Source organism: Parasteatoda tepidariorum, chromosome 2 (assembly GCF_043381705.1).
Source record: "Parasteatoda tepidariorum isolate YZ-2023 chromosome 2, CAS_Ptep_4.0, whole genome shotgun sequence".
Taxonomy (NCBI): domain Eukaryota; kingdom Metazoa; phylum Arthropoda; class Arachnida; order Araneae; family Theridiidae; genus Parasteatoda; species Parasteatoda tepidariorum.
Genome location: NC_092205.1, coordinates 59316912 through 59334144, shown reverse-complemented (window position 1 = coordinate 59334144; position 17233 = coordinate 59316912). Strand labels below are relative to the sequence as shown.

Below are 17233 nucleotides of genomic sequence, written 5' to 3'. Positions count from 1 at the left end.
GTATTTAGCCTATACTGCTGAACGCAGAATATTAATTTCGGACGAATAATGGAAGAATCGTCTGCCGAAGACAAAACTTAATTCGTTTACATCCATCTTTCTTGTTTTCTGCCCTGGAAAGGGTTTATTCGATTAACAAAATAATAATAAAGATAAACAAATTTGTGAAGGGTCCGATTAAAAGAAAAATCATTTTGTGAAGGGTCCGTTTTTATGAAAAGATATTTTGTGAAAGGTCTGTTAAACAGGGTTCCCACTGGTCAGGGAGAACGGGGAAAACCTGGAATTGTCAGGGAATTTTATTTCAACTCCAAAAATCAGGGAATAGTCAGGGAAAGTTGCAATTTTCTTACAAAAACCTGGAAAATTCCTTTATTATACCTGGAAAAAAACCAGTCTTAAAATACTCAGTTATTGAGATTCGAGTTAAATAATTATAACATCTATTACAGTTATTTGTTGAAAAAATTTTACATTTTAGACATACTGAAATGCTTCCTTCCTCATATTATGATATTTATTTTACACAAAAAATCTAATACTTGGCATAGCAAATAAAAGAATCCAAATTTTCTGATGAAAAATTTCGTAGTATAGATAAAATATGGTATGGATTTTCATTGAAATTTACCTGGAATACCTGGAAAAGTCAGGGAATTTTTTTCCTGAAATTGAGTGGGAACCCTGGTTAAAGGACCTAAATTTCTTCTAAACAGACCCTTGACGTAGTATGTTAGTAACAGAGTTATAAAACGTGTCGAATTTTTATGGTAAAGTAAAAACATTAGTTTAGAATACTATTGTATGAAATGTGCTAAAGATACACCAATGAAACATTTATGTATAAATATTAATGCACAGTCAACAGTAACTATATTAAAATAGAAATTATACAGTTTAAGCCTTTTAGTACAACCCGTCATTACAGTGACCTTTTAATTAGATCTATGTATGAAGTCTCATTTGAACATTTGCCCAGAACTGTTCCTTCCAATATAGCAACCGAAATTCAATCATCAAAAATGTTCGAGAAAGTCTCAATCAATTAATTTAATCTGTTATTTCTTTTAGTGTTATATCACACACACAAAAAAAAAAATTTATAACACTTTGAAGAAAGTTTGATATGACCTCAAAGATTCTCATCCTAAGTGGACATAATTTATAGCCAAAAAATTTTTGAAATATAGATTACTTAGTATTGATAATCAGTTGTGCATGTTGCCTTGTAATAAGGAAAGTGGAAAAGTTCCCTTAAGCATTAATTATTTAAAAAAGACACATTCATAGTCTAAGTAAGTTTCTTTTCAAAGAATACAATAAATTTATCAATTTCTTATCTTTTTCTGTTTGAAAATTGTATTCACTCTTTTTGTGAAATTACTATCTTATATGGTTTATTTTCTAGTTAAAACAGGTGGTCTTAGCAGTTATCTTGTTGTGTATTATTTATCAAAAATGGCAGCCACAAAACAGCATATTATTTTTTGCATTTTACACCAATGAAATATATTAAAGGGTACTGTTACAATTACATGAATAATCAATCAATGTATATATGAATAATAATATTTATACCTATAGCTACATAAATGCTACTCTTTTTAGATTTTTCTCATAGGTTTTTGATATCTTAACAACTTGCCAAACTTGCATATAGTTAATATTAAATTTTTATGTTTACAGGTAAACTAGAAGTACATTTCTGAAAGTTTTCTCGTATATCATTAGCATCATGATGATGGATGATGAATATGATGATGATTTAGACACAGATAGAGGGTGGTATGATGATACTGCCATAGATCATGACCCAGACTCCCCCTCTGCAGAAGATCAAGAAGCTAGAAATGCTATGATCCAGGCTGAATGTTTGGAGAAGTTTAGCAGCCAAGATTTTATAATGGAACCTGAAATTTTTACGCAGTTGAAAAGATATTTTCAGAGTGGAGGAAATCCTGAGCAAGTTATAGATCTTCTTTCAGAGAACTACCATGCTATTGCACAAACAGCTAATCTTTTGGCTGAGTGGTTAATTATGGCGGGTATGAAAATATCAGAGGTTCAAGCTCTTGTGGAAGATCATCTTAGAGAAGTTATCATCAGGCATTTCGATCCCAAAAAAGCAGATTCCATTTTCACTGAAGAAGGAGAAACGCCAGGATGGCTGACTGAGATGATTGAGCACCACACATGGAGGTCACTGATTTATAAGTTAGCAGAAGATTATCCTGACTGTCTGATGTTAAACTTTACTATTAAACTAATATCAGATGCTGGTTATCAGGGTGAAATAACAAGTATCTCAACAGCCTCCCAACAACTGGAAGTATTTTCTAGAATTCTTAAAACTTCAGTGTCAAATTTTCTTGAAGGTGGGGAAGAAGAGCTTCAGAAGAATCTTCATGAATTTACCAGGATGGTGTGTCATGGAGAACATACATACTTATATAGCCAAGCTCTTCTTCATCTTTTATCTCAAGAACCCAGAGGAGGGTCAAATATAAAACGTCTTTCTCAAGAAACAAGTGCATATGTACAAGGAACAGAACATAATGCAACTCCTATCACCATGGCATTGACTGGAGCTGCCACTGTTCCTAGAGCGTGTGGAGCATTATCTGCAATGCTCTGTAAAAACGCATTAAATCCTGCGGATATTACCGTGCTTTACAAAATGTACCAAGTTGCAGCTGAACCACCTCCTGTAGAATTAATAAGAGTACCACAATTCTTAGATTTGCTGATGGATTCTTTGTTCAAGCCTGGAACAAAAATAAATCCAGAACATAAACCAAAATATATTTTCTTACTAGCCTATGCGGTCAGTGTGCATGAAACTTTTAAAAAGGGAATGAGAAAGAGTGTAAATAGAGAAGAGTTAAAAACTACAACACAGGCAGTTGAGAAAGTTCATATGATTTGTAATGAAAAGAAAGGATCTTCAGAACTTATTCCTGAATTGAATACTTTATATCAGTGCATTCGTTTCCCAGTGGTTGCTTTAGGTGTTGTCCGGTGGGTGGATTTCACAGTGTCTGAAAAAAGCTATTTCAAACTGTCAACTGAACATACTCCTTTACATTTAGCTTTGTTAGATGAAGTTGCTACTTGTCATAATACTCTTCATCAGAAAGTTTTAGAACTTTTGATTCGATTATTTGAATCACCTCAAGAGGATTTAGATGTTTTAGTGCAGCTTGAAATGAAGAAAATGCTTTTGGACAGAATGGTTCACTTGCTCAGTCGTGGTTGTGCTGTTTCTGTTGTTAATTACATTAAAGCCTGCTGGCAGCGCCAAGATACAGATATATCTCTTATCCGTTACTTTGTAACTGAAGTTCTTGATATTATAGCACCACCATATACTGCAGAATTTGTGAACTTGTTTCTTCCTTTAGTTGAGAATGAAGAAATCACTGGTAATATGCGGAATGAGGGTGAAAATGATCCCATATCTGAATTTATTATACTCTGTAAATCAAATTACTTGGGAGCTAATTAGCTATGTCTGTTTATTTTTTTTTTCTTTTATAAAACATGTCTAAATATTCTGAAAAGAATTATGTTTATTTGTTAGTTTTCTGGTTATCGAATTTCATTTGTCATGGTCATATGTAAATGCAAATTAATATTTATCAAATGTGTATTTCTTTTTTAATATTAGAAAATAACTATAATAAAACATTTTCTATATTAAACATTAAGACTATGCTGTTTTCTTATCAAGAGTTCTTTAACTCCTATAGGAGGTAACAGCAATCTGGGTAACAATAGTTTGATCAAGAGAGCGGTCCAAAGTTTGGACCACATGTTAATTTTACTTTTTGCGTATTTTACTATGTTACAAAAGTTACTTGAGCAAATTGAAAAAATTTTGCACACAATTATAAATTTTCTTTTTCTAAAGGTGATTTCATGCAAAAAATAACTTTTAGAAACACATATTTTAAAACAGCTTTATTTTCTAAAAATATATCACGATTTCCCTAATAAATTAACGTTATCTATTACACCTTTTGGATCATTTTTAAAACACATAAAATGCCCTTGAATTTCAGCCATGCTGACATTGTTTTTAACGTGTGTTACAGCATTTGCAAAATTTTCTGCATCACTTTCGCCACTTTCACGGTAAAATTTTTTATACATTAACTTCAACTGATGAGATGTTGCATATCCAATTTCCTCTTTAACATCAACTCTTCCTGGTCTTATCAAAGCAGCATCTAATCTGATAATATACACGAATAAAATTATTCATACGAATAAACTTATAGATTATGTTTAAAGTTTTTGATGAAAAAGGAATCTTTAAATACCTTTCTTTATAATTGGTTGTCATAAATAAAATGCGTGCTTCCGTAGATACAACTCCATCTAACATGTTAAGTAGACCGCTGAAGGTTACTTGGTTCAGTCCATCATAAGCAACTTTAGCTGTAAAAGTTTAAATATTATAATTAATTTTATTTGAATGTAACATAAAAATTAAATACTATTCAATTTGACTCCAAAAAATTTTATTGTATTAACACAGATTTGATTCTGCTGCAGATTTAGTTTTAGATTCAATTGGGAAAACAATCATGTAATTACTTTACGGGAATGCAAGAACATTGTTAGATTAACCCCTTAACGATCGGTTAATTTTCAAGAAAACGGTTTTAAAAATGCCTATTTTTTTATACACATATTTGATTATTGTTGACATCTAGTTTAAAATAAACTAACTATCTACAATTACCTTTAAAATATCCTGGTACTGCTATCTGGCGTGTAAAATGAGAAATAAAATGTTTTCCGGGCAAAAGAATTGATTTAGTTTTATTCTTATTGGCGCGTTACTACTGAACAATCCAGTCTGAGAAATAGTGGACGAAACCCCACCCCGTCATTTTCACGGAAGCGAAAAGGAAGGGTTCAAAGCTTTAAAATTTTAATAATAATCGGAATTAAAAACCTTACAAAACAAAAGTATAATATTCAAAAAATGTGATAAATATTGCAGATAAATACTGTTAAATAAGGGATAGATAAAAATCTACTAGTAATAGACAACCAAAGATATTTGGTTCTCCCTTGTTTATTGATGGTTATGTCATAATATAGGTACACATCATTACGTTTCAACAATTTTCATAAACTGGGACGTCAGAATATATTTGTGTGCTTTGACTCAAGGTAAAGAAATCAACCAGTGCTATAAACTTAATCTGACAGGGGAAAAAGAATACCTCAGGGTGGCGGTTAACTATATTTTTTACATATTTACCACCTGAGTGGGCTTTATCTTAAATAAATTATGTTCACGTTAAATATTTTTTTGTAGGTAATGTGTAACTTATCCTCAGTTGTAATTACATAAAACTCATAAAAATTATTCACACCTATGTTTAATTAGGTAGGTAAAAGTAGTTAATTCTACAGTTATATGAGCAGCAAATTTTTTTTAAAAAATGACAAGAAAATATTAGCTCTATAAAAAATTGAATTATTATTTTAAATAAATTTGCTTAAATTTAATCTATTATGTAAACGTTGTTCTATTTTACAAACAAACAAAAAATTGCAACAAAACTATCACTTTAACACATTTAGCATGAGAGTGATATCTGTTTAGAATATCCAAGTGAAATTTTACTTAAATTAGCCCCTGATGTGCGAGACATCTCATCTTTTGAATATATGCTCTATTTTAAAAATCCAAAAACATAAAATATTTAAAGTTATACATGCTGAATAATAGTTTACAAGGAGATACTGCTTAGATTGATATGAATAACTCAGATTGGTACTTTTTGAATCTAATCTAAATACTAAAATCTGCATAAAAAAAATTTTTTTTCATAATACATTTTATTCAATCTGAAAAAAAAAAATTTTTTTAATGAAGCAGATATATCAGAAACTTCAAATCAAACAGCAGGTATAAACCAAACAAAATTTACACTTAAATAATATCAAACTTTATTTGGGAATTATGTTCTGATGAGAATTCTATTTACTTAGAAAAAGGTTCATGACCCATCATTTAAACTTTGTACTATGTGTGAATAAGGTAAACCAATGTTAATAACAACATAAAGTACAAATTATGTGTCAGTATTTGTGCTTTAGTCACACTGATTAACTTTAAAAATCTGATTATAATAACTTATATTTAGATACTTTACACAGTGATTATAAAATAACTTTGGCAATATGTGACTGTCTGGCAAGCATACCGAAAGCAAGAGTCAAATGAAACTTTGTATAAAAGTATTTTAAGGTATACACTTGAGTAAAGTATTTGAAATTTGTCATCTGATGATGTCATTCGAAATTTTTGATATTCTGCCGCAGTAACCATGAAAGATGATTAGTCATTTTTAACACTTTTCTTGATGTTCCAAATAATATCGTAATACATAAATTTATTTTAATTTATAACTTCTTATTTTATTCTCACAAACAATATGTTTGCTAATGGTTGACAAGATAATATTCTCGCTCATAAATTGGCAAAATTATTTTATAATCCAAACGTCTTATAGATTGAATTACATACATATTTATAATTTTTTCTCAAATACACTACTGCTATTTAATTAGGTAGAAAAAAAATTCTCCTTCTACATTGATTACTCTAACATTAGAATAACTCATATATATGTATATGAAGACCTTAGAGAAAGAACCGACTAAGTGATCTTTTTAAAAAATAAATGAGATTTCTCAGGAAGAGTTCTTATTTCAATTTTATTTAAATATATAACATTCATTTATATTGATAAATCTATTCATTCCGAAAAAACTCAGTAGAAGAACCCGTTAAGTGACATTAGACTAATTTTATGATTTTTAACTATTTTTTTATTGTCATTATTATCTACAAAATGCAAAGAAGTAAATAATTTGTGTGTCCCTCCTCAACAAAATGCGAGAATATCACACATAATATTAGAATAAAAAATTATTATATGTTCAATTAAAAAAATTATTTAGTTTTTTTTGTAAACACAGCACTTTTGTTATTTTAAATTAGTAACATATATGTTTTTATCATTAAAAGTATCTTGCAGAAAGATATTAGTGCTAGAGACTTTTGTCGCAGATACCTCGAAAAAAATTCTACCACGGAGATGTACTTCATAAAAAGTCAAAGGAAATTTAAATTTAAACTTCCAAAGTAACAAATTGAAGAGACAAGTATGGAAAACTTACTTGCATGTGACTCCTCCCTGTTGACAAATGCAGCATCAATATCTTCAAGAAGAATTATACTTTGCTGAGGTGCAACACTCATCAAGTGCTGTAACCGATCATCTGACAAACCTCTTTCACTGAGATTTAAAATACAAATGGAATACTCAAGCTCTCCTGCTAATGCTGTACTATAAAAGAAATAATATTTAAGTAAATAAATCCTTTACTCATGCTAAAAAATAAAGTATATAATAAATATAGTACATGTATAAATGCTAAAAAATAGATATAGAATATGTTTAGAATTGTAAACAATATGTTTTGTTTATTGTATACATGTTAAAAAAAGTGTAATAAAACTTTAAGAAGTTGCATTATTTTCCGAATCGTAGATTGTCTTAAATAACAATATTTCTGAATAGTTTTAATTGCAATATTACTTTAAATGTCATTTATTCGGAATTTAGAAAAATAAAACAAATGCTTTTGTGTTGTGTAGTAGTTTGAAATTCACACAATGACATAATAGGGAAATATTATTGTACATTACATTTTAAAATCCCAATGAAACATAATATTCAACTTAGAATAAAAAAACATAATCTTTCATTATAAAACAAAATTGGAAGAAATGGTGCAAGCTCTGAGTAAAAAACTTTTGATTCTTCAGCCTTCTATGTAGTATGATATGTTTTAAGTTTCCTTCTCAAGATATGAAAATTTTATAATTTCTTATTTTATTAAAATTTATGATGAATGTTTTTATAGAACAACATATAACATTCTGTTGTGAATTTCTCAGTTATTTTTCCTTTTTAAATAAGCTTTCCCTTCTGGAATTGGAATACACAAAAAACACATCATTGAAAAAAAATTCTAAATTATATCTAAAATCACATGCAAGTTATAAAAATATAAGCAAATTTATAATACAAGCAAGGGGCTAATTCAATTTATATATATATATATATNATATATATATTATTCAAAAAACTTTTTATTAACAATATAATTTAATAAATATATTAAAATTATTTTATTCATAATAATATTAAAATGTTTATTTAATGTATACTAACATAAAACTACTTTTCCCACAACCTGGAGGACCGTACAATAAATAACCTCTTCGGTATGGTATACCTAAAAAAAGTATCATACAATCTCAGAAATCAGGATTTGAATTTCATAATACAGATACATGAAAAATTATGCAATGAAATAACAAATTTAATAAAATATAAGGCAATAAAAATAATAACAACAAGCAACTACATTAAATATTTCAGCAACTACATTAAATATTTCAATTTTGAAGACAAATTGTAATATTTTCTATATATTTCTCTTTAGAAAGTTAAAAAATAAGCTTTTAAAAAAATATATATAAATAACAAATATTTAAATAAGAATTTTTTAATACAAAACTGTTATAATTATTTTTCCAAAATTCATTAGTCTATGTAAATCAAGCACAATATCAAATTATCTACAATGCTTGAATTTATTTTTCTTAACAAAAATATGAATTGTGAGAAATTATTTAGAACTTATTTAAATTTATAGAAACATATATCAGTTTATATTAAGTGACAAAATGAAATAAGCATAGATTTTTTTTTTAATTATATTTATTTTACGTCCAAAATATAAATGAATGATTTACCATATTTTTTGTTCATTTAAGCAACAAAACACAGATTATTCTTATTTATGCAATTTGTTTACATCCATTTTTCTATACCAATTAATACTATCCATCTTCTGTTATTTAATAAATTGTAATGGAAACCTAAGATTTACTTCTGTATCCATTAATATGAATAAATATTCTATTTTAAATATCAGTAAGTTGCATTTTCTTTTTTAAAGAAAGAAACATAGAAAGGTGGTTTGAAAATAAAACTTGAGAAGCATATATTTGACAATAACAAATAAGATTAAATTTTACATGGATATTTATTTCTTAATATTATATTTAATTAATTATTGTGAATATAAATATTTAAGCAATTTAATTTTCAACAAATATTTTTCAAACTATAAACTCTAAAATGCACATATATTAAACAACAAAAAGTCAAAGATATCACTTCAAAAAGTTAAAATCTCACAGGGATCTTGCGGAATAAGTATTCTTTCTCACTACTAAAGTACAAAAAATTTCTTTATATCAAAATTTTTAATATCATGGTCAGAAGATTCCACAATAGCACAATTTTATGCAATATAAAGCTTGTACTAAAAGCAATAAATTAATGGATAACATTATTCTTTTTTAAATTTACATTGATTTATAAGAACTACATTTAAATAACAATGATTATTTATCATTTTTTTTATGTTGAATATTGTAAGTAAACAAAGTTCACACAATAAAAAAATTATTGACAAATAATTGAATAGTAAGATGAGAAAATAACTTTCAGTATCAGTATCTATCAAAAAGAAACTTGTGTTTAAACTTGTCCTAATTTTAACCCCTTAACTTAACAACTATCTAAAGCTGAGTTAACTTAGCCTAAATTATCTCAGGCATTTAAGTTAAGGGCTTTAATACATGATCTTCCAAAACTTTAGCAACAAAAAGAAAGTAAAGTACTGTATTTCCTGGTATCTAAGTTGACTCATTGTATATGTTAACCTCGATATTAAATAAAATATTAAGGCACACCATTAAATAAACCTTTTAAAAATAATATTCAATCATCTTGTAACAAGTGGTTAATGGAAGGAGGAAAACTCTTACAAATACAGGAAATATACACTTTACTCCAGTAAACATTATGTTTCAAAAGAGATTCGAAGCATGGCAAAATGCAGATTCAAATGTTAATGTAAAATCTTTAAAGAAAAGTGTGGAATTTGAAATTCTTTTTTATGTGGCCGAAGATTATCTTATATGGGACTCTGCAGATGAGGATGAAGTAGAATACATGACAGAATGGACTCTGTATAATACAGGTAATATTATTAAATCTAATACAGATGATGGAACCTTTTGAGTTGTAACTTTATATTATTTAAATGTTTTCATTGTGATATATTTCGAAAAGAAATATTCTCGAATAAATTATCTTAAATTTCCTCTTATTTTTATGTAATTTAAGGTATTATTTCTTTTTTAAAAAAAACTTTATATGTGAAGAAAATACGATGAAAGAAGCTGCAAAATTGTATATAAGATATATTAAAAATAGTTGATGAAAGGGATAAATTGAGAGATCAACAAATCGTTGATCATCAATATTTCATGATCAACAAATAGTTGACTTTATTACTTATGTTTAAAATGACTCCCTGAGTTTCATTAAATTATTGGGGGGCTTGAAAAAACAACTTAAAAATCAGGATAAATGATAATAAATGGCATGCCACATTGAATAATATTTTAAATAATGCTACAAACAATTTCATTACCATATAATGGTTGTATTTTAAAGTGCCGTTTTACCTCTATCTATGTACCAAGATGGAGTATTGATAAATTCTTTTACATCATTGCATATTCGTTCAGCAACGCCTTCATCCAAAATAACCGATGATAAGGGTCTGCGTTTTCGAGGATGTCCAAATTGTCTCCACTCAGAGCCCATACCTTGAAAAATAACTGTCTTTCCTTCTTCTTGCTTCAAATAGTGCTTCCTGGCTATTTATAAAAATAATATTGATTTCTGAAACTAGAAAACACATACATACAGTGAAATTTCTATTACTCATACAGAACTATATATATGTCTTTAATTTGTTTTTTCTATAATTCAAAACTTAGGCGCGAATACCAATTTTAACATTAAATTTTTTTTCTTACTCAAAGTTTCTTACATCGATTTTTTCAATAATTTGAAGAAAATATCATTCCCTGTGTCTTAAAACTCAATCTAGTCACTTTTTTCAATTCATAATTTCAAAACTTTGATAATACTGCAAGGATATCCTGCCAATAAGACAGAAATAGAATTGAAATCAATAACTTTGAGAAGAAAATTTATCTAAATTTCTCTGTATCTATATTATGAAGTTAAATTGAAAAAGTAGTTAAAGTTTTAACCATTTAAAAAAAAAAAGATACAAAAAATTTCTTTTGTATTTCAGTACTACTGCAACATTGATTTGATTCAACATGCTTGCTTGGTCTGTTTGGTACCATTGAGTAATAATAATAGTTCGCAATCTTTTTTTTTTGGGGGGGGGGTAGTTGAATGGGTTGTTGTTTCTTCTGTTTTAATTTGAAAATGAGATATATTAAGAGATTGCTTTCAGATATATGCTGAAATTCGAATATGTATTTTACTTTGTAGGAGACTCCAACAAAGTCATTTTTTATAGTCTTTTAAAGTCATAAATATATACTATGTAAGCTATTCTACACAAGAAAGTATATTATGCAAGCAATATGCTATATACACAAGCTATTTATACAAAAAAAATATCCATGATTCGAATAAATACAATTTATTCAGCCTTGATTAATATATATGAATATTTTAAAGGTAATAATAAGCTTATATAAACTTTAAAACAATCAAAATTACAAAATTTTAATAAATTATTTTACCTTCTAACAACAATTCAAAAAATGTGTCCTTTTTCCTTCCTAATGCTGTTAGCTTAACAGATTCCCATGGTATTCCTAAATGTAAATCTAGAGTTTGCTGTTCTCGTGTTCTATCAACTTTGATCCATGTGCCTTTATAACTAAAAAAAATGCAAGCCTATTTTGTAAGTATGACTCAATAAAACACAATAAATTCATAAAATCTAACTACTTAGCAAAATAATGGCAAATTTAAAAAAAATAATTATTTAAATGTTTTTCTCCTTCTTCCTCAGTGACATTACAGCCTGGTGTTCTTAAAAATTCAATAAATTTATATGTGTTTACTGCTGTTATTTTGCAAAAATAGTTAAATATTTTAATTCTTACAATATTGGCAAAAACAGTGTTTTAAGTCATGTGCAAAAAATCATAAAGTATTAATAAACCTTATGACACCTGCTGAGCCAGACAAAAGCAAAAGGTTAATACGAAAGTTAAAATATCAGTGTATATGAAAATTTTCTGTTATTTAAGGTATTATAAGTACAACTGTAATTAAAATAATAGTTAATTGAAATAACTATTAGTTAGTTACTGATGCATAAATTTATTTTATAAATAACTAATAATTAATTACAAAAAAAAAATTTTAGTTAAATTATTGATAATGTTTTTCCTGAGCTCAGAAATTTCGACATTAATTTTAAGGCTAGTATTTTCCTCTTCAATTTAAATACAAAATTTTTTTTTTACAAATCATAGAATTTTAAGAACATGAAGCAGTCTCTAATTTTTATTAATTAATTCTTCATAAAACATTAAGTTAAGAGTTCTTGACAAACTATTAATATTTAATATTCAGCTTCATATTATTCATATTTTATTATTATCACCAAAGTTTAATATATATACGCCCTTCACTTTTTCAAAATAAAATTAACCAAAAGAAATATTAGTAGATAGAATCGCTATCACCGACCGTCTGGAACTACGCTGGCGACAATGATTGTGATGTTAAACTATTTCAAGTAGAAGTGTGGCTCAACATTGGCTCAGATCGGTGAGAGAATACCCCTCCTTATGAAATGCACTATTTCTTGTTTCATTGAAGCAGATAGACCTAAACTTTCTAGCAAAAGGAATTATTTACATAGACAATAGGAAATAACAAGTAAAATAAGAAAAAAAATATCTTGTGCTACAAATTTTCCAGAAAATTAGATGAAGCATAATTTACTATGACATCCAGTTTTTGTCAAATAATATTGTTTTTGTTTTCAATTAAATGGAGGATATTTGCTTATCTTTAACTGTGAATTTTCTTATTATTTCATAGGAAGCCGAACCCCACAAACCTGTAACTCTATCGATGTCGCTGTTGTATTATACAATACCTTATATACCCACATATTGATGCACCTACAAATCAAACCCTAGAGTTTGATTCCAACATTTTCAAGTAATTCAAATAAATAAACTTTATTAATTATCACCTTAAAAACTTGCACATTATTTTATTTGGTAATAAAATAAAATCTAGATTTAAATATTATCATTATAAAGATACAATTATTGCATCATGAAAAAAGTATTCAGTTATTACAATGAATTAACTTTACCTTGTTTCACTATGCAATGTTTGTTGGTTTAAAAAATAAATTTTAAAAAAAGGCTTAAAATTCTAGTTTTAAAGGCATTGAACATATTTTTTCTTTGAGGTTTTTGAACTATTTTTTAATCTTTTAGATTGTTCTGAAGGTTAGAAAACCAATTTTCAACATAATGGATATTTTAAAATGAAATCAGCATTTATTTTAAGTTAACAGAAATTTTGTATTAATAATAACACATTAAAAAAGTAATTTCAATATAATTGATCGTGCAAAATAAATTGTAATCTAACTCCTGTAATATATATTTATGTTATTTAAGCAAGTAACTATATTAATAAGTAATTATCATTAAAAAAAATATATGTTATAGAACTGTAAGAAATAATTAATATAAGCTTTTTAAAATTTCAATGATTACCAAGTAAAACATTTTTATTTGTTAATCATCGAAAATTTAACAAAAAAATAATAAAATACAGTTTTACAAAAAATAATGAGTTCCAACACTTGGCACAAATTCAAAAGAAGTTGATATTTTTCCAGTATCAGTCTGCTTATAACTTGTCTCAACACTTAGATGTTGAGTATTCCTTGCTTGATTTGTGATATACTGCAAAATCCATTGATAACTTTTATCCCTGCATGGAACTTCTAATGTAATCATGTAATGTCGTCGAAAAAACATCATACCATACATAGATGCTTTCCGCAGTGCTGCTAATCCAGCACCGAGACCAACAAGTCCAAAACCGGCTCCAAAATATGGATTATTTTGCAGAGAAGCAATGAAATCAGCTAGAGGCATAGTTGATAAATATCAACGTTTCAGTTAAGTAACCAATTGATCTAAAAAATAAGAGCATCCATTACTTTCTCACTGCTCAATTAAAAAAAAAAAAAGTAGTTCAACGAAAAAAAGAAATGTATACTAACATGTTTAAATAATAACAGGTTTAATGCACAGATCCTATGAAGTTCATATTTGTGATTCAGATATTAAAATAAATTTATATCAAGGTTTTCACTTCTAATAGAAATATATAAAATAAAGACTTTAGAAACAGCTCAATGAATTGATTATTATTATGTTATAAAAACAAAATAGAGTTATTCCAGTCACAAAAAAATACTATAAAATACATTTATTTTAATGAATGAGAGATAAATTTTCAAAAAACCGAAACCACTAGAAGCAGCATGATTGTTTGTTGGGATTTAAAGAGCTTCCGGGTGACAATAGCTGCCTATTTCTAGCCAGTAAACAGCACAGCATGGCTGGTGTTTTCGACAATAGGGAGCGCTGCGAGCTGTATACCGCTTATACTTCCGGGTTACTGTTTCCGGTGTATTTCAAAGTCATTTGGCTCACAACGTGATCATTGTGTTTGAAGATTCTTGCAAACGTGGTACTATTTTATTACTTATTACTTAGTTTACAATGAATTCTAAAACTCGAAGTGGCTCTTGTTGTGTAGTAATAGTAGTGTTAAGTAGTAGAAACATCTGGTTTGATCAATAATAAATATGTAAACCTAACATATGAAAAAAAAATCGTTGTAAAACACTTCTAACCTAGTCAATAATATATGCCAACTTTCAAATTTAAACCTGAATTCTAATGTATAAACTTAATCTTGCTCCTCGAACAATATGCTAACACTAACGTAGGATGGTACACAGATTGCAACACGAACAAACAGTAATAAACAAATGGAAAGAGGCCAAATCAAGACTGCCAAAAAAGCGAGTTATTCAAAATCTAGCAACCATGTCACCTTTTTTAACAATATAATTTTTAACAATAACTAAAACAAATTTTCACTTCAAACTCACCAGAATTACATAATAACATTAATATCTTATGAAATACGGCAGATTTGAGCTCAGAAATTTTCTAATTTATTTCTTTTATTGAGAACAAAATTATCCTCTTGAAAATATCGACTCGCAAAATAACGTGTAGTAAGCAGCTGCAAACTTTCTAACCGGAACTAGAGCAGGCATACATCTCGAGACTGTTATTGTTTACATTTGTACTGAAAACACCATCCGTTGACCGTCCTCATGTGTTCAATTGCCTCGATATTTGGTCAATTTCGGAATTGGTAACTAGCAGTTAGTAATTAGCAACTAATAGTGACGGTCTGGTAAAAATACTTGAGGATGATGCTGAAACACATACATACGTCAAATCCCATTTTCACGAAAGGTACATTTACACGCCACCCCATCCATCCGCAGATTGTTATTTTGACCGCGGAACCAGAACATGACCAATCTCCTGTCCAGTTTCCCCAGAGGCTTGGAGGACTGTGACCCAGACCGAATTATCTTGCTTCAGTCACCATTTAGTAACTCAGGGAGTAGTCGGCTGGCGGGGATCAGAAATCATCTAGTTTACTTCTTTTGACGAGAACAAAAATTATCTGTTTGAAAATATCGCCTCGAAGAATAACATGCAGTAAGCAGCTGCAAACTTTTTAACCGGAACTAGAGCAGGTATCGAGCTCGGGATTGTTATTGTTTACATTTATAATGAAAACACCATCCATAAGAGCTTGGAGGACTGTGACCCAGACCGAATTATCCTGCTCCAGTCACCATTTAGTACACAGGAAGTTGTCGGCTGGCGGGGATGAACTCAAGACCTCCCGAACATGATCGCAATGACCTAAAGGCTGGACTATCCCAGAGAACGAGTATTCAACTCGTAAGTAAAACCAAATAGTTTAAAATATTATTATAGTTAAGGAAACTAACATAATATCTATTTATTTTTCAATATCTAAAGGATTAAGTAAATGCAGTCAAACATTCAACAAATTGAAGAACAGATTGATAGAAAATTTGGAGACTTAACGTTGCGATTGCATTTCTTGGGTAAACTGCGGAAAACTCAAGCTTAAGCACTTATCCTAGTAAATCTGAATATAATATTAGTAATTTACATGCTTACAGCTTTTAAGCTTTAGCAGTAGCAAAAATATTTAGTTAGAAATAGAAATAATGCAAAGTAATGATTAAGAACTTTCCAAATTTTTTTTAAAATTATGCAAGCAGGACATAATATAAAAAATATAGAAAGAATGTCAATTATAAATTTGATGCTTACTCGTAAATTTGAGGCTTTGTTACTGTTAACTAATTGAACTATATATATGTGTGTGTAAAAGTTGGGTGAATCTACTTCCTCATTGAAAGGCGCCTGACCATTCAGAAAGGAAAGTACCGGATAGATGGTTACACAAAGTCTAGACGGGAAAAGTTCCGAATTTATAATAACTCTAACTCTTTTCCATAGAACTATCTAATTTAGTATTCCAGTGTGTTCCAAACTGTGGGGCGCGCCCCCCTAGGGGGGAGCGAGACTGTTGCAGGGGGGGCACGCAGCTGATTCCAAAATATCATTTTCGAATACAAACCAAAAAAGTCGAATAGGTGTCAAAAAAACTAATCAGAAAAACGATTATACGTAATCCACAATCCTCGCCGCGAATTTCTCGGGTATAAATGCTAAAAAATCCATCCATACTCTTGCTGGAACGAAAACATCTTGCTTTCCCGTTTGGAGCCGAGCGCGAGGAAACACTAGACAAGCACTCGGATCATCCCGGGTATTCTCGGGGTTACTCCCGCCAAACTTCAGTAAACAGAAGCAGGCAGCAGGCCCCGACAAGGCTTATGAGCCAAGGCCGTCGTTAATTCGACGACGTTAGCGCTCATTACATCTGGTGTGGAACTATCATCAATTGCGCGCGACTGCGGGGTTTTTCAAACTCGGACGACGCGACTACACCTGGATGCGTGCGCCCAGACGAGAGCAGACACGCGGCATTTCGTTAAGAAACGTTGGTTAAACTCGACCGTTTCCACGCAGATTGTCTACAAACTC

At 29.0% G+C, this 17233-nt stretch overlaps 2 protein-coding genes across 3 annotated transcripts in view; one reads left to right on the top strand and one right to left on the bottom strand.

The window, feature by feature from the left end:
• The window catches only part of LOC107446446 (negative elongation factor complex member TH1), a 9546-nt gene extending 5845 nt beyond the window's left edge, over positions 1–3701 (top strand). For both annotated transcript variants that reach the window (XM_016061114.3, XM_016061115.3), the window contains exon 2: positions 1687–3701. In XM_016061114.3, coding sequence (XP_015916600.1) covers positions 1736–3505 — 1770 coding nt within the window. In that variant the 5' untranslated portion in view covers positions 1687–1735 and the 3' untranslated portion in view covers positions 3506–3701. The remainder of the gene's footprint in view (positions 1–1686) is intronic.
• A 244-nt stretch (positions 3702–3945) lies between these two features.
• LOC107446447 (Bcs1 chaperone) lies at positions 3946–14592 on the bottom strand. Its single transcript, XM_016061116.3, has 8 exons — positions 14275–14592; positions 13827–14187; positions 11747–11886; positions 10643–10837; positions 8268–8331; positions 7207–7376; positions 4323–4440; positions 3946–4234 (listed from the first exon to the last, which is right to left on the bottom strand). The coding sequence occupies exons 2-8, from the start codon at positions 14144–14146 to the stop codon at positions 3979–3981; spliced, it is 1263 nt and encodes a 420-aa protein (XP_015916602.1). The 5' UTR covers positions 14147–14187; positions 14275–14592; the 3' UTR covers positions 3946–3978.
• Positions 14593–17233: the final 2641 nt, after the last annotated feature.